Genomic DNA, 25,405 nt, shown 5'->3' on the forward strand with positions numbered 1-25,405 from the left:
AAACTAGAGTTTTTCTTCACCTGATTTGCCAATTTTTGCTTATACTGCACTTTTGTTTTCCTTACTAACTGAGTCGCTCTCCTGGCTTGTTCTTTATATTATTCCTGAAACTGATTCTTACCATTATTCATCTTGTATTGCCTCCAAAGTATCTTCTTCTTCTTCCAGATTTCATGCTTAAGCCACTCAATCATCCATTTTACACCTACCTTATTCAGCCTTCTAGCCTTTGGAATACATTCACACATTGATGTTATGTATTTTTTTTTGTCAGTTTGCAAGCAGCATTTATTTCCTTATTGCTCAACTCCCCATTCCATGCTATAGATCCAAGGTTGTCTCCTAAGTTTGTTATAATCATCAGCCTTATAATTTCCCATATATCCTTTCCACATAGAAGTCTGCAAATGGCTAGTCACAACCCAGGTGATCATTTCATGATCACACTCACCAACTGGAGGAAAGTGTGAAACCCAACTCACAATTACCTCCTCTGATGATATGATCAGATCTAAAAATCTCGAATCTTGTGTACCCTCCTTTACATGCTGCCTGAGATAGTTATCTCTCAAGCACTCCAGAAATTCATTTTCTTTATTCTCAAATGCTATTTCTTCATTCCAATCTATACTGCCATAATTAAAATTGCCCATAATAATTACCCTTCCATTGTTCATTAATCCAAGTTGTTTATACATCTCTTCATCACCACTCTCCACATTCTTAGGCCTATAGCAACATCCAACTAAACATCCAACATCCAACGTCTTCCTGTCAACTTCCACGTTATGCCACACTGTCTCATAACCAGTACCACTATTTCCCTCTTTTATGCCAACCTTACATGAACTTAATTCTCTTGCTATCAGCAGCATTCCCCCCCCCCCAACCCTTCTTACTTCATGAAAAATACTGTATCCTTCCATTTCTACTCCCTTTACAATATCATCTTCATTCAACCATGCTTCACTTCCAATGATTTTGGGGTGAATAAACTCAATCACTGAAGCCATTCCATCCCCCTTATTTCTGATACTTCTGGTATTTGTAAACAAACACAGCATTTCATTTTTAGGTCTATAACTAGTCCTATCTAAGTGATTTCCCCACCACACCTGCCCAATCACCTTTATCACCACTTACCATATATATCTGCTGAGTCTCAACTTTCCACATCGCAATATACTCCATCTCCATACACACATTTGCTACTACTTTCAACATCCACTCTCCCTACATGTCTCCCTGTCAACCCGGGCTTCCCCCCCCCATTTCCCTGTTCCTCTTCCATTCCTGTTCACTCTTCTTCTCTTCTCTCACTACCATTGTTTCCACTGCCAAGCACTTCTGTCTCTTCAATGCCACTCTCCTGATCTTTCACTTCATCTCTTACTTTTGATTTCTTGCATGCAGCACACACTGTACTTCCATCTATCAATACTTTCTCCAGTACACTCACTCCAAAGTCATTTAAATGCAACCCATCATGCCTTTATCATTCCATTCTTCTCTCAAACATCAACAAACTGTACTCCCTTCTCCTCACACAGCTCAACTAGCATACCATCCATTGGCTTGGTTGGCCAAGTGGTTAGCGTATCCGCTCCAGCCAAAAGGGTGCGGTTTCGACTCCCACTGTGGGCATGGATGTTTGTGATTGTCTCTGAAAATACTATTGTGATGGAGAGTAGATGGCATTGGTGTAGATGATGCGGAGGGTGGATGATGGTTGGATGAGGTTGAATGGTGGAGACGTTGATTTGTAGAGCAGGTGCCCTCCCTCGATGAGTCTTTGGACTCCCTGGAGTGTCAAATAATAATAATGATGATTACAGCTCTCCGTCTCAACTCATCATTGTCATACTTCAGCAGCACACTGACAACCTTTCCCACTACACTGTTTTGTTTCACTCCAATAACCTCCTGATATTTACACTTACATACTCCTTATGTCCACTTAAATCATTTCTCCCCACAACCACCACTAGTTCTTTTGCTTGTTTCCTCCTCATGTCCAATACTTGAATTATCCTGTTCATTCTCCTTTCTGAGAAGACCTTATGGATTCTCTCATTATCTAATCCTCTAACTATGGAATCTCCATACGCTACTATCCTGGAGTCACTCATCAAAGTGTAAAAGAACACTTTTTTCTTTCATTCTATTCTTTTGCACATTCTTTCTACTCTTTCATTGTTTCACTAAATGTCTCATATCACTCCATATATTCCTCATTTAATTTTTCATGTTCAACAAATGTTTCATCAAATTTTGCATACTGACAATTTCACTCCCACAGCCTTGCAACCTCTCGTTGTGCCACACCATACTTCAGTTTCCTCATTCATACTTTTTTTCCGCTCCCTTATCACTAATTGTCGCTTGCTTTTGTTTTATTTCCATTTCTTTCATTTACGCTATCTTTTATCTTTTCAGTCTGTTTACCGTTCATTGCCTCGTGGTCTAATAATATATTGCACTTCCTACAAATACATACCTTCCCTCATCTCCCATCCATTCTCTCCACAAACACATCCCATACACTCAAGACACTGAATCAATTTCAAAAAGTCTATGTCGTTAATTATACTTGATTTTTGTGGTGCTTGCCTAGTTGCACTGGTCGACACCCGCATAGTTGCCCTCATGAGTATCACCACTGTATTCTGTTTAATAAACAATAAATCTAACAATTTAATAAAGCACACCAAAAATCAAGCAGACACACTTCATTCTCAAAAATAAAATTCAAGAAATATTGTCGGTTATTACTCAAAACTTTCAAGAAATGACTGATGGTGACCAGAGCCTAGAATTAAATGAACAAAATGCATCATTAGATATAAATTTGAACAAAATAACAAAAATAGAAATTACAAAAGCAATAACTGAGATCAGAACAGGTAAAGCACCGGGAGCAGACAAAATACCAGGCGATATACTAAAAGTAAATCCAAAACTTATAGCAGAGATGTTATATCCCTTACTAAATGAAATATGGCAGAAAGAAGAGTGGCCTAAGGAATGGAATACTGGATTACTGGTTAAATTACCAAAAAAAGGGAACCTATCTGAATGCAAAAACTGGAGAGGTATAACCAAGACCTCATCTCGACTACTGTGCCCAGATTTGGTCACCTCGGTTCCTTCTTGATGGGGAGGAGGTGGAGAGGATCCAGAGGCGAGTGACTAAGATGATAACAGGTCTATGGAATGAACCATATGAGAACAGGTTGAAGATTTATGGGTTGCAGAAACTAGTTGATAGGAGGAGGAGGGGAAATATGATTGAGACATTCAAATTGCTAAAGGGATTCTATAGGATTAATTCAGAGGATATTTTTGAGATCAGGACTGGTGGTGGGAGAACTAAGGGACACCTATGGAAGCTGGGCAAGAGTGTGGTTAGCAGGGGTGTTAGAGCTGGGTTGTTTACTTTTAGAGTGGTAAATGAGTGGAATAAGCTGCCAGAGTCTGTTGTGGGTGCTATGATGGTGAACGAGTTCAAGACAAGGTATGATAGATACTGTGAGAATGTAATCGCATAGTTGTGTGGACATGATGTTTAGGGCCTCCCTTGATGAGTCTAAGGACTCCTGGAGTCGCCTGAAATAATAATAATAATAATAACATTGCTGAGTGTTATAAGTAAAATACTAACAAGGATAATACTAGAAAGAATCAAAATAGAAATAGAAAAACAACTAAGACCAGAACAGGCAGGATTTAGACCTAATAGATCATGCACCGGCCACATTACTACTTTACGAATTATCATAGAACAATCATTGGAATGGCAGGCAAGCTTATATTTAAATTTTATCGATTTGGAGCACGCTTTTGACAGTATAAACAGATCTGACCTATGGAAATTACTTAGACATTATGGACTCCCAAAAAAAAAAAAAAAAATAAGAATAATTTTAAAAATGTACGAAGATTTTGAAATTAAAGTAATACATGGAAATACCCTCTCAGAACCATTTAAAAAACACAGGAGTAAGGCAAGGTTGTATACTCTCCCCTACTATGTTTTTAATTGTCATAGACTGGGTGATGAGAAAAGTATCTCATGGAAATACAGGATTACAATCGTTACTTCAAAACCAACTCCACGATCTAGATTTTGCAGATGATATCTGCTTACTTTCACAGAGGCACCAACATATAGAACAAAAAAACAACAACACTTGTAGAAACAGCCAAAAAAGTTGGTCTTAGGATAAATAAAACAATGTTGATGAAAATAAATGCAAAGCAAAATAAACAAATAACAATAGAAGAAACACCGAATAAAGAAGTAGAACAATTTATATACCTTGGTTCAATAGTATCAATAAAAGGAGGAACTACTGAAGATATAAATAGAAGGAAACAGCTGGCTTATTCAACTTTCAACCAACTTAGAAATATCTGGAAAAACAAGAATTTGTCTATAAAAACTAAAATGAGAATATTTAACTCAAATGTAAAGGCAATACTAATGTATGAATCAGAAACGTGGATGTTAAACAAAAAGATAGTTAACAATGTTCAGGTCTTCCTAAGTAAGTGTTCAAGAATGATACTGGGAATATATTGGTCAAAACAAATATCAAACAAAGAACTATCATCACAGAGAACAAACCAGAAACCCATTGCAACATGAAAGGAAATTAAGATGGTTGGGGCATGTGTTGAGGAAAGAAGATAAAATAATAGTAAAACAGGCTCTAGATTGGAACCCACAGGATAAAAGAAGATGTGGAAGGCCAAGAGAAACATGGAAAAGAACAATACTGAAAGAAATAACAAATATTAATAAAAACTGAAACCAAATAAAAGCAGAAGCAAAAAGCAGAGTCCAGTGGAAAATGGTGATGGAAAACCTATGCTCCCATGTGGAGTGAAGAGGATTAAGCATTACTCAAAACACACTTATCTTTTCCAGAGCTCCTTTCCAACACTACCAAGATGTATAAAATGTATAGTAAAATAATTTGTTAAAGTGAAGAGGTTTTTCATAAAATGGTGGGAGATTAGGGGGAGAACAAGTTGTCATCCCTGGAAGCTGTATAAGGAGGGTGTGAGAAAGGGAGTGAGAAGCAGGTTTTTTGCATGGAGAGTTGTGAATGATTGGAATGCATTAAATGAGAGCAATGGTGTCCACAGAGAATTTCAATATATTTAAGGCAGAGTATGATGAGCTATTTGTATGACAAAAGGGACCTCCTAGATGAGTCTGTGACTCCACAGTATCTTAGGATAATAATAATAAAGTAAACAGCATAATAAATAACATATTTAAGCCATTCTTGCAAAAACACACTATAATCAGACTATATAACATTCTGTCCAAACCAACTTTATTATATGGAAGAGAAACATGGACCATAAAAAATCAGAATGAAAAATGGATTCAAATAGCAGAAATGAAATTTCTCATTGAGATAGACAGATACAAGTGGACCATAAAACAAATGAAGAACTTTTACAATCCATGAATATAAAACCAATTAACCACTATATAAGTAAATATAAACAAAAATGGTTAGAACATTAAAATCGAATGGACAATAGGAGACAGCCAAAAATACTATATAGATATAAAATAAATGGAAAAAGAAGAATTGGAAAACCAAGAAAGTGATGCCATGAGACCGAAACAGGACACTTGGCCTAAAATTCATGATGGAAAGAAGGTTTATGTCAGATACAGCTGAAAAATTTAGAATAATTTTTGCAAATGAAAAAGTTATTCTGAATAGCTTGGGTTGGGAAAACATCAGAAACCAGTATGGTCATCAATTTACACCATTAAAAGCTTTTCCCCATTTTGGCAATAAGATTATCAATTAACAGATAACTGTAGTATTAACTAGTTCAACACTTTTCATTTCACTAAGAACATTTTTTTTTTCTTTAAACAAATATAGCAACAGAAGCACAAGGTAAGTTTAGCCTGATGTCTATCTCAGTGCGTAATACATCATCATCATCATCACTAAATTTAATAATTTTAATCTTGGTATGTAATGTAACAGGTTTACGTCTTCTTCTTTTCAGTGGAAGCAATGGTGCCCTTACTTTGAATTTTACCTGACATTATTAACAACAATCAAATAAAATAATAGTTATAAACAGCTTATAATTCACAGTGAAACACCAAATCACAGAAGATGCAGCAAGTGATAATTAAAAGAAACACACATATTAACCACAGTGAAAATTATTTAATTGTAAATATTTCATCCTAAGTATCTTAGGACATCATCAATTGTTAATACGTGTGTTTCTTTTAATTATGATCTCACCACAGGTTTCGTTATTTAAAAAAGCAGCAAGTGATGTTGTAAACAAACAGGCCATGAAGGATGAACTTTGCCTGATTCATGGTAGCACTGTATGAGTGGATCATCGTAAAGAAAAGTGTCATAAGGAGAGGTATTTTGGCAGGTCAAATCTAACAGACCATATCCCCCCCCCCCCCACACACACACAAAAGGGTTTAGAAAAATTTCATTCGTGAGCAGATATTTCAGTTAACAAACTGGCAGTAATAATTTTTTTTTTTTTTTTTACAAAATCCGATATTTTATTTATCTAAAAATTATTGCTGCCAAGCTGGATAGCTTGAAATTTTTTGAAACCAATACTGGCACTTCATTTCAGGTGTTTTTAACTTGGCATTCATTCATGATGAGTGATTTTTCAGTAATATATTTTCAGTAGTACTATTTAATTTATAATGCACTTTCCTTACCTGATTCCAAATCATCACTGTATAAAATTCTGGAAATCACAGTATTCTTTTCATTCTGACTTCTGTTTGAAATCTAAATGACAATTATAAGACTGTAATACTTATCATATGTTTTCCTCTTTGTTTTAATATACTATTATATCTATTAAAAAATTACATAAAATATGGCAGCGAAGTACTGATCCATGATTCTTTCTAATGATTTATTTTTATTTTCTGTTTAGAGAAAATCCACAAATTGGTGAATACCTACAACCAGCACCAGCTCTGTTGGATGAGTAAATCAACAGTGGCAAGTTGGCTGAATGAACAGCATTGCTGTTCTTCAACAAAAAAAAAAAAAAACATAGGTTTGAATTTTACTACAGGTAGGGATGTTTGAATGGGAGATGAATATCATTGTCCAGTGTAAGATCACCACCTTTCTTAATGGAGGCATGGAGCAGTTACAAAAAATCCATGCTTGGTCTCTAGAAAATGGTTTCCAGAGTATTTCACCCACAGCCTGCTCAAGGCACTATGTGTGATAAGTTTACTATATCTTGTTGGAGGGACTAACATTAATTACTATATTTTTCGATAGATAATACGCACGTTATCTATACAAAAAAAGTTTAAATTAGTTAAAAATGAACATTTGAAAGGTATGAGAGGTAAATCAAATGTAATAACAAAACTAAGGTAGAAGTATTACTTAATATTTATTGAACATTTCACTATTCAAATCCAAAAAAAATTCTTCATCAGACTCAATACTGAAAGAATCAATTGCGTTAAAAATTTCGTTTGGTATTTCCGCACCGTCATAATCATTGTCAGGACACCGCTGCATTCCCGTGTGCTTTAATGAAACCATTTCTAACACAGTTTTCACTTGCAGCAGCCCAACTTTCTACAATCCACATAACTATATCTTTATAAGACGTTCTTTTCATCTGCCCTGTTTTGTTATATTCATGGATGCCATTCATCATCCAGTCTTCCCACTTAACCTGCAAATTGTCTTTGAATGGTTTATTTAATGCAAGATCAAGGAGTTGGAGTTTTTTGTTAAACCACCTGGAATGATGGCCAATTTGGAATACTTACAATTGTTTTAACCTCTGCTGTCGTGTGTGCTCCACACGAATCCAACACTAACAAAGATTTTGGGTTGAAAAATGCCACTTTTCTCTTTCGCCACACATTCTCCAACCAAAATTTCATAACCTCAGAATTTATCCAAAGGCAACGCACGTGCTTTTAAAGAATTCCTCCGTCCTCTGTCTGTACTTCCTAACTCTACCACTAGTTGGTGCATGCGTGTTATCTATATATATCAAAAGGAGTGATGAAAATGTTGGGAGTGTGCATTATACATTAGGTGTGGATTATCTATTGAAAAACATGGTAATTTTTTTCAATGTTACAGTCACTATGGTGAGAAAAAAAGTCTTTTCACTCACCATAGTGACAACACTACACTGTTAATATGGTGTCCTTAAATTATTAATGCCCAAGGTCAAGGTTATTTGTTTCAATGTTACAGCACACATTCCACTAAGATGGCCTAATTGGCCATCTTAGTATCAGTGTTGCCAATTCAGCTCTTTTGGAGCTAGATCTAGCTCTTTTTTTTCTTCCCTAGCTCCAAAAATTTTAATCTAGCACCTAGCTCCAAATCTAGCTCCTTCAGAACTAATTTCAGCTCTTTTTAGTTGTTTTATAACTTAGTGTTAAAGAAATTGTTTTAAACGTTTTCCAGATGTTCACATTTGATAAGGAATTGTATTGTACGTTTGGTGCAAGCATCGTACACGTTTCAAACGCATGATGACGTCAGTCAGTCACGTGACCCAACAGTCTGCCATTTTGTTGCCTTAAAGTTGATAGCACTGCAACAAGTTAGCCTTTGCACAGTGTTCTGGTTGGTAGTTACGATAGCGAGGGAGAAGTTTTCAAAGACTGATCGTAATTCGTTGCAGTAAAGAGCTGTATAACCTTCTTCAAAAATGAGCAAAGAGAAAAATAAAGCTTACAAGCAAAAATTTAGGAGGGAGTGGTTGCAAATGGGAATGTTTAGTAAATGGTTGTGTGAAGTTTCTGGTGACACTACAAAAGGCCACTGTAAGTTTTGCAGATGTGATATAGCTGCTAAATATTGTCAGCTTGTAAAGCATAGCGAAACTAAGAAACTTCTTGCTGCAGTTCCATATAAGGCTGTTCCTATTACAAATATGCTTGTGAAAAAGTCTGATGAGACCACGAACTCTAAAGGTAGGTTAGCATTATTTCTTTATTGTCACTCATCATCAGGGCTGGTCTGAGAGTATCTGATGCCCCTAGGCAAAGAACATTTAGGCGCCCCTATACGTTGTCTCTCTATATATATAATCTTATATATACGTCTATATACATATATATAGTCTTAGAGGCCCTAGGCGATTGCGTAGGTTCGCCTAATGATAAAACCGGCCCTGCTCATCATTGAACAGTTGTAATCATCTAGTACAGGGGTCACCAAACTTCTTTGACCGTCGACCCCCTTCAAGAGTTTGACTTTTTATAGACCCCCGCTATTTTACTATTACGTAATTATAATAGGACAAGCAAAAAAGATGCTTATGTGAGTTTTTAGATTGTTTATTTTATAGTTACAGTATTTATTGTATGTATAATAGAGCATATATTATTATATTGGCTTAACGTCAAAGGGATACGTTTTTGACGTCCTTCTTAACATTACATGTTTGATAGGAGGGATAAATAATATATAAAATATAAACTTTAATTTAGATAACAAAACAACAATAATACAATCTTCCTTATATATATGAAAATAAGACTTTTATTAACTTAGTATACAATTTACTAACGTTCTCAATGTGAAGGGTGTGTTTCGTGACTCTTGACAAGATTAGCGATGTTGGGTTCAAAATTAGTAAGTCGGCCTTAAATCGCCACAGAATTCTGTATCTAGCTTATTTCTTTTTGTTAAAATGGAATTAACATGGCTGAAACCAGCTTCAACCATGTACAAGCTTGGAAATGCAAGCAAAAAGGGGAGTACTACTTCATAAAGTTTTGGATATTTTTCTACAACATTTATATTCATCCAAAAGTAACTTATAGTCCTTTTTTTAAAAAGTGTCTTAGCTTCAAGATCAACTGACAATTCAATAAGTTTAACTTGTAAGTTACATTCGATATTTTCAATATCTGCAGAAAATGGTGTGATAACCCAATCTGGAATGTGTATGCTTTCAAAATCTGCAAAGCACAATTTAAAATCATCGCTGAAATTTTTAAGATGTTTTGTGTATATTTCTAAGTCTTCATCTTTTACTTCCAATTGCCATAGATCCGAAAAGTACTGAAAATCTTTTCATAACAATGATGATTTAAATAAGGCTAATTTAGCTTGGAAGCCTAAAAGAATCGCCCGAGCTTGAATAATCGTGACATCTTTACCTTGTAGATGGGGTCTGTACGTCATTAAATTTTGAAAATAAGTCTGCCAAGTAGAAAATATGATTCTTATTTCTCTTCAGTTCATCACTCAAAAACAAATTAACATCTGTAAGAAACTCTAGGGTTGAGTCGAACAACTCAACAAATCTTTGTAGACTTGCAACCTCTAGGCAACCATCTTACTTCAGTATGCAAGAGTAATTGGCTTCATACGTCATCATTTTTTTCACAAAGTTTGGCAAACAATCGCGATTTAGGAGGATGAGCTCTAATTTGATTAACAGATTTAATACACACTCTTAGAGTATCATGCAGTTCATCACTGAGAGTTTTTGCCACCAAATGGTTTCGGTGCAACACACAGTGAACAGTACGTACACTTTGAACTTTTTCTTTCAGAAAGGCAGCGAAACCTCGATAACGACCCACCATTGTAGGCGCCATCTGTGGCTACTGCTGTTATATTAGTAAATGGAATATCATACTTATTTAAGTATTCCTCCAATCACTGAAAAATTGTCAACCCTGTTCCATCAATTTCAAGATATTTTGCAAATAAAAATTCGTCAATAATTTGATGTTTGGTTTTACTATAATATCATACATAAGCCATAGAATAGAACTATCGAATGTAGATTCATCAAGTTGGATGGAGAACTTACTATTTTTGAGTTCTGATACTACAGTTTTTTGTACGTCTTCAGCCATTTCACCAATACGTCTTTTCATAGTATTCACACTTAATGGTAAACATTTTAAAACAGGGCCAGAATCTTTTTTCATTATGGTTTCAATTACTTCTTTGATTGTGGGTATAACAATGTCCTCTGCAATTGTACATGGTTTTCCTTTTTTTTGCTATATTAAAAGAAATATTGTAGGAGGCTGTTAATCCTTGTTTATTGTCAGCTTCGGCAGGTGATTTCATAAATGATTTTATAGTTGGTCGATGTGTGTATTTCTCTTTCAGTTCTTTAAAAAAGTCGAGATCGTTATCTTTCTTATCGGGATGGAGTCTCTGAAGATGATCTTTCATTTTTGCTGGTTTCATTGCATTGTTACTAAACAGTTTTTCACAAAGAAGACACATAGGCCTCGTTTTGTTTCTCAATGAAGCAATAAACTAAAGTTTCAAGTATTCTAATGAATATTGTCTGCATTTCTTTTTAGAATCTGAAGTTGCCATTGTGGTTACTGGGGTTGTAACAAAATAATTAAAATTGAAGTCAGTAAGCAAAAGTAATAAGTTTAAATAATATACCTACTCACGTATTTCTATAAGATGTACAAAACTACCAGCCTTGTTCAACTCTTCAACATAGAGAAGTTTAGTTCGCAAATGAATAACGATTGAATTATAATATGTATGTTGATGAATTTTAGAACATTCATGCTCACTTGTATGTCGATGCGCAAAAATGAGACTGGGATCGAATACGTGTAAGTATAAGTAAATAAGCAACCGCGCACGTGTTGCAATCTCGCTCCCGCCGTGCCGGCCGGGCGGGAACCACCGACATCCGTTTATTGGAAAATACGTCATTTTGGCCTACTTGATTGACCTCCGTAACTATTTTCATGACCTTGCTCCATTTTACAGGTCCTATTCATGTCACTGTTCCCACGATTCACTCTTAATTGCGTTGTCATTCAAGATGGAGGTAATCCAAGCTAACCGAATTAAATATTACCCGTACAATGATATCTTATATTTTTCTATCGACCCCTTAACAATGTTATATCGACCCCTGAGGGTCGATATCTACCACTTTGGTGACCACTGATCTAGTAGATCTTTGCAAAAATATCATCCCAGACAGTCAAATTATGTCAAAGGTAAAAATGCACCGAACTAAGTGCTCTACAATTGTAAAGAATATTCAAAGTGAGCATTTTGAAGATCTAATTGTGGACATTGGATATGAAAATTTCTGCTTGCTAACAGACAAATCGAATGATATCACAGTGAATAAGATTTTAGGAATGGCCATCATTTATTATAGCAAGAAATTCAACAAAATTATGCACATATTTCTGAGCATGGTGGTTCTAGAAAAGTGTGATGCTAGTTGTATTGTAGCTGCACTGAAAAAAGAGCTCTTGATCAAGAAACTGGATATTAAAAATCTCATTGCAATTGGTACAGACAACGCTAGTGTTGGTGTCAATAATGGCGGTTTATAAGGCATATATTCCCTCCTTAATTTTATTCAGATGTGTATGCCATTCATTACAACTGGCAATGTCTCACACTTGTGCAGAAGCTTTCCCAAGAAAATTAGAATTTTTAGTTGCCGAAACGTATAAGTGGTTTTCACATTCTTCTTCAAGACAAGCAAAATACAAAGAGCTGTATCAAACTATCAACGAAAATGATGCTCCTCTGAAAATTGTAAGCAATCGTGCAACAAGGTGGCTCTCCGTTGAACCTGCAGTAGACAGAATTCTCAGCCAGTGGTTGGAATTAAAAACTCACTTCGAAGTTGTGAGTGTGACTGAAAAATGTTACAAAACTCAAATTTTGTGGGAGATGTACAAAGATGAAAGCAATCTGTTGTACCTTTTATTTTTGCATCCTGTTCTAGTTCAAGTTCAGCAAGTAAACAAAATTTTCGAATCTAACAGTGCTGATAAGATGAGATTATTTGAAGGCCTTTCTAGTTTGATTCGCTCTATTGCTAATATGTTAGTGCTACCATCATCCACAGTCAACCCTCTAGAGTCAGAGATTGATAACTATTTGGATCCCAATCCAAATCTTGGTTACAGATTTGAAAGAAAAATTTCAGAGTTGTGACACAAAAGAAAATAACGCAAATTGATGACCGAAATCTTAGAAGTAGAGCAAGACAGTTTCTTCTTGGTCTCTTCAAACAGCTTAAGCAAAGATTGCCTGAAAACTTGAATATTTTAAGAATGATGTCTTCTTTTTCTGTTGATAATACCCTAAAATATATAAAAGAACCTGTTACTCATATCTTAGAAATAATGCTGAAAACAGAAAAAAAACAGCAGTGAATACAGCAGTATTCACTGCTGCTGAATACCAGTACAATATTATCCACTTAAATAAATGGAACAAATATAGAAAACACTGAGCTATTCTGGACTCAAGTACAAGAATATAAAGATGCATCTGGAATGAATCCATTTAAAGAAATTGCTCAGTGTGCAATAAATTTATTAATACTGCCAAATTTTAATGCGAAATTTGAACAAATTTTTAGTTCCATGAATGTAGTTAAAACTAAATTAAGAAACAAGATGGAATTGGCAATTCTGACAGCTATTTTGTCAGTCAAGTAATGGCCTCAGGCATAAGAACAAGTGCTGTACAAACTATCATTTACCAGCATCTACACTGAGTAATATTGGAACGATGCCCACATATAATAAAACTGAAAATCTAAGTGAAAACGTGGGCGAATTAAGTGCAGAAGACCACATGGAAGATGTATTTAGCCAGTTATATGCAAGTATCACTTCAACTTGAATAAAGTAAGTAACTTAAAGTATCAGCTACTACTTTTAAAATTTTAGCTTGAAATTTTTATTTTTAACTCCTTTTTTAGCGCTTTTTATTTTTAAGATTTAGCTGTTTTTAGTAATTTTCATTTGGCAACACTAGTTGGTATATCTACTCTCTAACCAACAGGCTGCAGGTTTGAATCCTGCAGTGGGCATGGATGTTTGTGAATGTCTTTAGATGGTAGATGAATTTCACTGCCCAGTGTGGGACCACCATCCTACTATTAAATTGTGAATGAAGATATTTTATATATTATAATACTTCATTCATAATTAACATAATCCACCATGTCATAAGTAAGACTTGTAAATATTATTTGTTGTTAGTCATTTGCTTGCAATATATTATTCATAGAAATGCTTTGAGTTTTGTTTGTTAAATTAATTGTATAGCCTTAGGATATGTAATAGTAATAAAAAGACTCTATATAAAAATGACATTCAATTTATTTACTTAATTCTGTAAAATAAATAAGAAACTGTGTGTATATAAATTTAAATGTGCCTTATGTGAACCGTGATATATATTTTTTGTTATTTCTATAAGTAAAGGTAATTTTATGGAATTCTACTGATGAGATTTGATTGGCTACTGACGGAGAAATGAAGTTTATTTTAGTTAGCTTGTGCTGAGAGCATGAGCTACTGTGTATAAAGAGAAAAGCCGGTTGATATAAGCTAAACGGGTTAAAACCGGATTTTGGTGGGAAAAGGAGAACGTAGTTGATTGGAAAGAAAAAGTAAAGAGAGAAGCCTTAGAGACAGCATAGAGATCGGTAGCGAGTGGCAAAAGGAGTTGACATGTGCCGTAAATCGACTAGGAAAGGACAAGGAATTAATAGGCATTTCGAATTACTTCTATGGGAGTTCTGATACTATGATAAATTCCAAATGGTTAGTGGAAGAATAGTGCAGAACTGAAGTTAATACATAGAAGAAAATAAGGAATTAGTAGATAACTTAAACCAAGTGCATCAAGACTTGTGTATTTCTGTGTCTATAATTCAGTTATTATAGTGGAAGATTTCTTTGAATTGTGTTGCCATAAAGTAAAAGTCGACCAGAATTTCAAATGTGCCAATGCGAATTCGATGTGCACAAGCAGTAATCTGGTAAGAGTTGTCCTTTCTATAACCTGTGAAGCTATAACAGTTAACTCTGTCGGATATATTTTGACCTTAGCTGTGATGTTATGTCAATTAATGGTTGGATGTTAGATGTACTGAAATACTTTCCCCTCAAAATAATAAGTGTTATGTTGAACTATTAAGTGTTAGCTGACTGAGAAAGAATATAGTGTAGCCTGTCATAAGATTAGTTATTGTAACACTTGGAAGGTTAAACTTTTAAGAACTATTCTCAACTTGATTGACTGAGCATAAAGAACTGAAAAATGAATGTTTGATAGTTAATGATTGTAATTATTCTGAATACTTTAAACTGAGCTAATATATTTATGATTTAATTCATCTAACTGGGTAGAGAGAACTATGTGAAAGAATTACTGATGCTTTAAGAATTAAGAAGTGTCAACATTAGCCATAATCCTCAAACCTAAATAAGAAGTTACTAATATCTGAATATGAATTTTTGTAATTGTTCAGATTGATAACCTTTTGCAGATAGTTACACCTGAATGTATACTGTTCAACATTAAAGGTTTTCTTCTGTTGAGTTAAACTTGGTGTTTGCCTGATTTTCTTTCATTGCACCACTCATAAAATTATTAATCGGACCTTTGTGGAAGCCTTAACAGCTATTAATAACCTCGGCTTGAAGATAAAGTGATAATATAAGTATAATTGATGATTGATTCCTCTATATTATTTAGACTAATCTGAATATAGGGTGGTACAGTATAATACAAATTTCTTTATATTCAGATGAGCATCAATCAACAACTAATGAATAAAAACGGAATTTAAAGAGGTAAAGATAAGATTAACAAACCAACAAAAAGAACAGTCAGTTAGGTAGGACGTTCCAACACTACTTACTAGAGGCCTGAAGTGGCTAAAAAAATTCCATGTTTGGCCTCTAGAGCAGGGTTTCTGGACTATGTAAAAAAAATATTATTATTTCCTGACCACCACGAAGTCACAAGACTCATTGTAGATAATCAATAAAAATAAATTAAACAATTCTCAGCCCACCCATAGTACAAATTTTACTACACATTTCAAAAAAAAAAAAAAACTTCCTTGGGCATAAGTCACATAAAATAAAAGTAAATTAAATTAAACAAAAAAAAAACATAAATGAAACTTCACACCACTCTTAAACCATAAATAAATAACTAGTATCTGGTTGCCTGACACGCTCCTTTCTTTGGCATAACCAAAAGTTTATACCTGTTAGGACATTGAGTACAAGGATGTTGAAGATGGTTTCTTCAACATCCTTGAAGAAATTATCCTACTACCATCATTATGGCAAGCCAAGTCTAGCAGACCATGTTTCGGACATCCCTTCACACAAATGAAAGAAAATAACAGTCTGACATAAATGTTGTTATAAACCTGAAATGCTATTTTGGAGTCATAGAGCAGTAGTGAAGCACTCTTGCTATGTCAAACATGGATAGGTGTATTTATTATTAAAACCAGATCTCCATGGAGGCAAAAGCCCATCAAACTATACTCGAAACTCATTCAATGTATCCCCATCCACCAACTGTCGAGCAATGCATTCCACTCATCAACCACTCTCCATGCAAAAAACTTGCTCCTTATACCTTGCTCACATCCTCCTCAAACAACTTCTGGGATCTTCTAGATGTTTTCTTGTTCTACCCCCTTTCTCCCATTCTATGAAAATTTTCTTTCACATTAACCCGGTAAGAACTCTTTACCAACTTAAAAATGTATCCTCACTTCCTCCTATTCAAATGGTTTGAAAACTGCTCCCAAAAACCAGTTATTACCTTAGTCTTCTCTGGACTCTTTCTAATATGTCCTCATCACCATGAAAATCAGGTAACCAAATCTGTGCACAATAATCCATATGAGGCCTGATCCAGGCCTTATACAATGGAACCAGAACATCTTTATTTCTGCACATTAAGGTCCAATGCATCATCATTATAAGATGATGTGACGACCTTACAACTTGTGCAATGTGAAATTTGAGCTTTAGATCTTTGTCACCAACACTCCAAGCTCTCTTTTCTCATCAATTTCTTCCAAAATTTCCCCACCAAGTGTATACTTTGTATTTCATTGTTCCCTACAATGCTGTACTAACAGTTCCATACAACTGCCTTCCACACACACACACCACTTGTTAATACCTACCTGAGAACCAGATGCCTATCAAACTCAATGATCCTATCACAAATCATTGTCCAATTATATAAAAAAAAAATTTCCACACAAGTTACCAACTTGTCATGTGGAAATCTATCAAAAGCTTTCTTTTTTTTTCAAAATCTAAGTGTACCTCTGCACACAATTTGAAAGGCTTAGGTGTTGTTGATTATTCATACTAGTACTTCATGTTATTAACAATACAAACAAACAAAATATTAGAATTAATTTATTGAAACTTACTAATATTTGTTTAGTTTTCTATCCAGCATCTTCTGGGTATAAATTATAACTGTGGCAAGAACAACGAACTTGACTACATCACTAGAAACAATTTAAGTGTAACCAAAACAAAATTAACATTTTAATATGGTACTCTGCATGAGCCAGATAACTATAAAGTTAATTTGGAGAAGTCTGACTAGCTGTTCTCAGAATGGCTGTCTCCCACATCTTTGGCAAATTAATGCAACCATACTCATTGAGGTTGGGGAGTTCTTAGCTAATGCTAATTCCAAAAAGTCTCTCAGACCTATAGCAACTTTATCCTATGTGAAGGAATATCCAGAGCATGGTCTGAGAGTTGTAACTTATCATACAGATGACCGCAGATGCAATTAAGCTGATTAGTTTATGGTGCATCTAGAAAAACAACTCTTTGACACCATATTCCTCTATCCTCGTATATGGTTACATTTTGTTGATGATATATTTCCAGTCTAGTCCCACTCTGAGTCGGAATTACTTCGGTTTCTGAAGAAAATAAACTCTTTGTACTCCTGAATCAAGTTCACTATTGAATGTGAATCCAATATCCATCTGCCCATTTTGGATACCTTAATAATTTGAAATCACACCCAAGTCATCCTAACACCATCATTCTTTACAAAGAAGGATATTATCAAGAGTCTTGTACATAGAGCTCATGTGATCTGTTCTTCTGATTCTGTTTTGTTTATATGAACTGAATAAAATTAAAAGCAATCTGATGTGTAATGGATACAACGAAATTATTATTCAAACAAAATTATCAATAATTATCATCCTTCTACCAGACTACAATTCAACATGAAAAGAATTTCGATACCCTAACTTAAAGGAACCGCCAAACAAATGGCATGGATTCTTTGCAAATTCAAACCAGCTCAGAAATTGTCTTCCTCCTTACCATCTACAAAGGATGAATTATCACCTCTTTCCTTAGCAGGTGTTTATAAGGTGCCTTGCTCACATCATCTTTGCTATTTAGACAGATTGGCCATTCAGCCTTGATCCAAGAACATCACGACTATATTACATTTTTGGGATCTAACAAGTTTGGACTTCCTTCTCATGCTACTGACACCAGGCACAGAATTCTTTGAAACCAGATAAAATTACTTCATTCCAAAAAATTCAAATTTGATCTTCTTTTCATTGAGATGTGAAATGCTATGAAATTGTCCAAACCTTAACTGCTCAGACTGCATGTCAATCTCTAAGTTTTGGCAAAGTGATCACTATTAATTGTTCACCTTTTTTTTTTTAATTATTATTTTAAATTATTTTTTATCTATATCATCATCATTATGCTTTTCATGGATTCAGACCTACAATGGCTTGTTCCAGCCTCAAAAATCATCACTGAATCTCCTTAGAGGACGTCTTAGTTTTCTTTTTCCTAATGGTTTGTGATTTAATACTTGTTTTGGTAATCTTTCTGTTTTCATTCTTTCAACTTGTTCCATCCATTTATATTTATACTTCTTTATTTTTTCTATTACTGATTCCTGGTTTAGTTCTTTCATAATTTCTTCATTTCTTCTGTGATCAAATAGAATATACTTTGCGGTTTTTCTCATAAACTTAATTTCAGCTGTTATTAATCTTTGTTTGTCTTTTTGTTCTATTGTCCAGATTCCACTTCCATACAATAGACTAGTAGGGCTAATGTATTCTATACTTTTAATCTAGTTTGTTTTTGAACAAGATTAGGTTTAAATACAGAGTAAATTACACCTGTTATTAAATATTTTGTAACTTTTTTTATATCTTTTTTTCATTTTCATATGTAATCATACATCCTAGGTAGATAAATGAATTCACCTGTTCTAAAATCTTGTTATCTATTACTATTTTAGTTCTTATTGGATTTTGCCCTTTAAAGGCCATTGTTTTTGATTTTTTCTGTTAATATTATCATTCCATAATCTTTAGCTATTTCATTTTAATTTAAAATATCTTTTTGTAATATCTTTCTTCAGAATTTGTAATTATTATTTGATCATCAGCAAAAAGAAGAGTGTTTAAGTTTACAGTAAGAGAAAGTTTAATCCCTTGATGGAAATTTTTATTCCATTTAATTATTATTTCATTTAAATAAATATTAAAAAGAGTTGCTGAAAAGCGACATCCTTGTCAGGCTCCTTGATTTCTCTCTCTTGGATATAATAGTTCAGAATTTAATCTTATTTGTATTTGATTATTTTCATATATACTTATGATAGTTTTTAGAATATCGTAGTCACCCCTTGTTTGAGGGTTCGCTATCTGCAGTTTCAGTTATCCACAGTCAACCCCAGTCCAAAAATATTGAATGGAAAATTACAGAAATAAACAATTTATAATTACATATGCAAAGTGGTTATTAGATCTAACATTATTTTAAAGCACTCAAAACTACATATACCACACTCATATGACCCGCTATGGAATATGCCTCATCAATCTGGGCTCCAGCTTCTACTAGCTCAAAAGTAAAACTTGACAGAGTACAATCAAGAGCAGCAAAAATAATTTTAGGTGCAGTCTCATCCACAAATAATTTAAAGGCTAGAGTGTAGACTTCACATATTAGAAGACAGAAGGAAATTATCCACAGTTAAATTCACTAACAGAATCAGGAGCCAACAACAGGATCACATCTCACTCAGGACTTTTGATGCCTGGACAAGAAAATCTAGACTAAAGAGATCATCCACTTTACAATACGATCATGAAATTAGAAAACAGATAGACTTAGAACACCTGTTCATTGAAATAAACAAAGAGTCATTCCTTTCCACTATTCTACCAAAAAAGACAATGATAAACTTAAAAATCTCCTAGAACCTTGTTCAAAAAAGGATTTACAGGAAGAAAATAAAAGAAAACGACTTGATGCTATTATTACAGACAACTCCAAGGAGTCCTTAGACTCATCAAGGGAGGCCCTAAACATCATATCAAGAACAAATATTCAGCATTCGCACAGTATCTATCATACTTTGCTTTGAACCCATTTACAGTCATGGCACCCACAACAAACTCTGGCAGCTTATGCCACTCATTCACCACTCCCCAAGTAAAAAACCTAGTTCTAACACACTTGCTCAGTTTCCATGGATGGCCCCTAGTTCTCCCATCACCAGACCCGCTTTGAAAAATTTCCTCCGAATTAATCTTGTAAAAACCCTTCAGTAATTTGAATGTCTCGATCATATTGCCCCCTTTCTGCCTATCAACCAATTTCTGTAACCCACAGATCTTCAACCTGTTCTCGTAAGGTTCATTCCATAAACCAGCTATCATCTTGGTCATTCGCCTCTGGATCCTCTCTACCCTCCACCCCTCCAAGAAGAAACTCAGGGCCCCAGATCTGGGCACAGTAGTCAAGATGGGGTCTTATCAAGGCTCGATAAAGAGGAACAATAACTTGCTTATCTCTGCTCGTCAAACTATTCTTCAATAACCAAGTGATCTGACGAGCTGATTTAGCAACTTTGCTATGTGTCCCCTAAACTTTAACTCCCTATCCACCAACACACCCATGATATCTCTCCATTAACCACCCTCCTATCCATCTCACTAACCCTATATCCATCCCATGTGGTATCCTGTCAAAGGCCTTAGCAAAGTTCAGCAGTATTAATGTAAATCCATTACCCTTATCCAGTTCAGCCGTCACTGTATTATAAAATGTGAGCAAGTTACTGAGGCATGATCTACCCTTCACAAAACCATGCTGTCCTCCATACAGTAACCCATTTTCATCTATCCATTAGTGTATTTTGCACTTGACTAATATCTCCAAAACCTTGACAACGATTCCTGATATGCTGATCGGTCGGTAATTTACAACAGCAGTCTTGGAACCTCCTTTATGCAATGGAACTATTTTCCCCTCTTTCCACCCCCCTCGGGACTAACCCAGAGCTGAGACTTAAATTAAACAATATAGTCAAGGGAACTGACAATTCCTTTGCTACTTCACGTAAGACTCGAGCTAGTATATCATCCAATCCCACAGATGTATTTATATTAAGGTTCTGTAATATACTATTCACCTCCATTTCATTCACTTCAATTCCTGTATCAGCCATTTGTTCTCTCATTCCTACAATATCACAGCCTGGATGATATACTCTTGCAAAATGTTTGCTTGGTAATTCTACTAATTCAGCTACCTCCTTGCCATCAGCATTCCTTATAATCATTTTGCCATATACATTTTTTCTTTTACTTGCAGCATATTGAAAGAACTGCTTGGGATTCACTTTAGCTTACATTGCTAATTTCCTTTCATAATCTGCTTTTCTTACCATGCTAGTTACCCTTCTGGCCTGTGCTTGTGTGCCTGCAGGTCACCTTTCTCCTTAAATCTCATCCACAATTGTTTCTTTTTTGAAACTCAAGCTTAATGGTGTTATTCATCCATTTAACTCCCACTTGATTTACTCTCCAGACTCTAGGTATGCAGTCAGCTATTACCTCCCTCAAACACTTGTTAACCATTTCCCATGCACTATCAACATCCAGCCCTTGCAGTTTAATATGCCATGGCACCCATTCAAGCAATCTCCTAAGCTTGTCACTATACATCACTTAAATAATCTAACCAAGTCATTGCCTACACTGATGGATCATCCAATGAAGCACTCAACCAAGGAGGTTCGGGGTTTTTTCTAACCCTACGGTGAGGAAATGCAAATCAAAACCACAGCTGGCAAAATAACTTCAAACTTCACTTGTGAATTAACAGCCATACAAACAGCTCTCAAGTTCTATCTCTCTAATCCAGTAATAAACATTACAGAAGGAATAACCATCTACAGCAACTCTAAATCTGCACTTGAAGCATTAAAAAATGGAAAAACAAAACTCACACAGGAAATTCATGAACAACTAACAATGTTAAATTTGAAAAACAAGATCTGTATACTTCAATGGATACCAGCCGATGTAAATATTAAAGGCAATGCTAGAGCAGACAGTCTAGCCAAAGAAGCAAGACATTTATCTAAAAAACTACACCCACCTATCACTAACTGATGCTAACTCAGTCACCAAAATAAGACTGGTAAAACAAACACTCAAGAAGAATGAATCAGTGAAATTAATGAAAATAGAGAAATAACGACAATCATCATCAGTCTAAGGATGGAACATTTTAAAGGCATGAAAATTCAGCCAGACTGAAGTAGTAGGAGCTATGAAGCATGCAAGAACTGTCCAGGAGTTGAACTAACACCTGCCCATATCTATTCTTGTCCAGCAATTGCTGCTGCACTAGAGAAAATTGACAATAACCATAGAGAAAAGCTCTACTCCATCAAAGTTCAACAGATTGCCAAAGCAGTTTTACAGTTCCACGGTTATATCTAGAAGCTTTTCAATGGACTCGACAACAATGACAACATTATTTTAAAGCTGAATGAATGTTTGTAGAAACTATGAAAGTTTCATAAGTTGACCTGAGAGCTTATGAGAATACAATCCTCAGCATCCCCGAGTTGCCTTAGCTTACACTACTTAAGTGGCTAAGACAACTCGGGGATGCTGAGGATTGTATTCTCATAAGCTCTCAGGTCAGCTTACAAAACTTTCATAGTTTTTACAAACATTTGGCTTTAAAATAATGTTGGATCTAATATCCAATTTGCCTATGTAATTTTACATCGCTGAAATGAAGCCATTTGGCTCTTTCTTTTAGTAATAGACAATTCATAAGTTTTAAACTGCACACCATTCAGAGTAGTTCTCGGTTATCAGATCAACTGTCATGGTATCACAATGCTTGTGTTCAAGTAACTCTTATTTTACTTAATAATGACCCTAAAGTATAAGAGTAATGATGCTATCAATTCGGATATGCCAAAGAGAAGCTGTAAATTGCTTCCTTTTGAGCGAAAGTTCTCTTCATAAAATAATAAATAAAAAATGTATGTGAATGGAATCTTAGCAACCAGGGCATTCAGATAACTTTTATTACCGTATGTTGTTATAATTGTTCTACCTTATTATTAGAAGTATTATTTTATTTTATTATTATTAGTTATTGTTGTTAATCACTTATTGTGACTAATTTATAAATTAAACTTTATCACAGTTATGCATAGGAAAAAACATAATATATATATATAGGGTTCCGTACTATCTGTGGTTTCTTGTATCCATGGTGTTTCTTAGAACGTATCCCATGCAGATAAGGAGGGTACTACTGTAATATTTGGTATTTGTCTTTCTTTTAATATGTTAAATAAAAATAATTCTGTTAACTTCCTTAAATGCTATCTCAAAGTCAATAAATGTAATATGTGTTTCTAAATTGTATTCTCTTATTTTTTCTTATTATCAATTTTAGGCAAAAGGATGGATCTATGCACGATCATACTTTTCTAAATTTATTTTGTACTTCTAAAATAAAGCCTTCAGCATATTTTATTAGTTTGTTATTTAAAATTCTGCTATATATTTTATAACAGAAATTTAAAATACTTACACCTCTATAGTTTTAGGATCATCTCTATTACCCTTACCTTATTTTTTTAAAAAAATAGGGTTCACTGTTGCTTTTTTCCATTCTATTGGTGGCTTACTTGTTGAATAGATTTTATGTGGAAAGTTTTTCCACTTAGTTATACTATAAATTAAAGATCCAAGAAATTATATTCTTCGTTTAATCCTTTATTCAAGTGTAAGTAAACGAAGTTTGCACATGAAGTAATTTCACGACTAAACAATTCGATATATAAAAGCTAATACTTGTATATAGAGGCTAATGACTTCACATCACTTGCCTTATTATCCTATAATGCAAAGCAACTATCCTTAGAGACATGTATGATGCTATGTATTATGGGAAGGTTCACTACCAGACCCAGAAGTGATCCTAAGGTTGAAGTAATGCAGAAGACATATTTCCATATATAAGTAGCCTAAAGGTATCACACCTTATTACTAAAATACTCTGATTAGAGGTAGATGTTAAAAGTTTGAGGCTGAAAGTTACTTCAACCTTGGTATCACTTCTAGGTCTGGCTCCCACTGATGAGACCTCAATAAAGGTCAAAACTGGTCTGGGTAATGACCTGTCCCATAGTGCATAGCATCATACATGTCTGTAAAGATATGTGCTTTGCAATATGGGATACTAATGCAAGTGATGTGAAGTCATTAGCCTCTATATACAAGTTGCCCAGTCATGAAACTACTTCATGCAAAAACTTTGTTTGCTTACACTTGGATAAAGGATTTAAACCAAGTATAATTTCTTGGCACCTTTCATTTATAGTATAATCAAGTGGAAAAACTTTCAACATCTATCTCTAATCCAAAGTATTTTAATAATAAGGTGTGACACCTTTAGGTTATTTGTATATGGAAATATGACTTCTGCATTACTTCAACCTTGGTATCACTTGTCAGTCTGGCTCCCACTGATGAGACCTCAATAAAGGTCGAAACCAGTCTGGGTAGTGACCCTTCCCATAATGCATAATATCATACATGTCTGTAAGGATATGTGCTTTGCAACATGGGATATTAAGGCAAGTGATGTGAAGTCATTAGCCTCTATATACGAGTTGCCCAGTTGTGAAATTACTTCACATGCAAACTTTGTTTGCTTACACTTGGATAAAGGATTAAACCAAGAATATAATTTCTTGACACCTTTAATAGATTTTTATTTAAAAATAATAACAGTCTTTCTTTCAACCTGATTCTTGCATATTTATGTAATTCTGAACCTAACTTATCTTCTCCAGGTGATTTTCCATTTCTTGTTTCCTTCAAGATGAATTCTGATTCTTCTTTACTTATTTCTGTTTCATTTTCATTGAATCTAAAAAGATTCAACGATTATTTCTATGGCCAGAACAGGCCACTCTATGCATAAATCCTTAAAAAGGCATGAGGATGATGATGATTTTCATTGAATGTTTGCCAGTTATCTTTTATCTTTTTTTATCTATGTTATAAGTGTTGCTTTGAAATCTAATAGTGTAATCACATGTTTCAGTTGCTGGTATGCACATGCTTTATGACTCATTCTTGTGATTCGTATTTTGATCATAGTAACTGATCTGTCTCCTGATGATGATGTCCATGTCACAGTGGATGAAATATACTGGAATCTTGG

The 25,405-nt window shown here is 34.5% G+C and overlaps 1 protein-coding gene across 1 annotated transcript in view; it reads right to left on the bottom strand.

Annotated features, from left to right (window-relative positions):
- LOC150101390 (uncharacterized) overlaps nt 1–25,405 on the bottom strand; it is a 164,291-nt gene that overhangs the window by 105,538 nt on the left and 33,348 nt on the right. The window contains exon 2 of the mRNA XM_090400134.1: nt 6,743–6,815. Coding sequence (XP_090256260.1) covers nt 6,743–6,815 — 73 coding nt within the window. The remainder of the gene's footprint in view (nt 1–6,742; nt 6,816–25,405) is intronic.

This window comes from Typopeltis vanoorti, chromosome 11 (assembly GCF_054136105.1).
Source record: "Typopeltis vanoorti isolate ZY-2024b chromosome 11, IOZ_Tvanoo_1.0, whole genome shotgun sequence".
Taxonomy (NCBI): domain Eukaryota; kingdom Metazoa; phylum Arthropoda; class Arachnida; order Uropygi; family Thelyphonidae; genus Typopeltis; species Typopeltis vanoorti.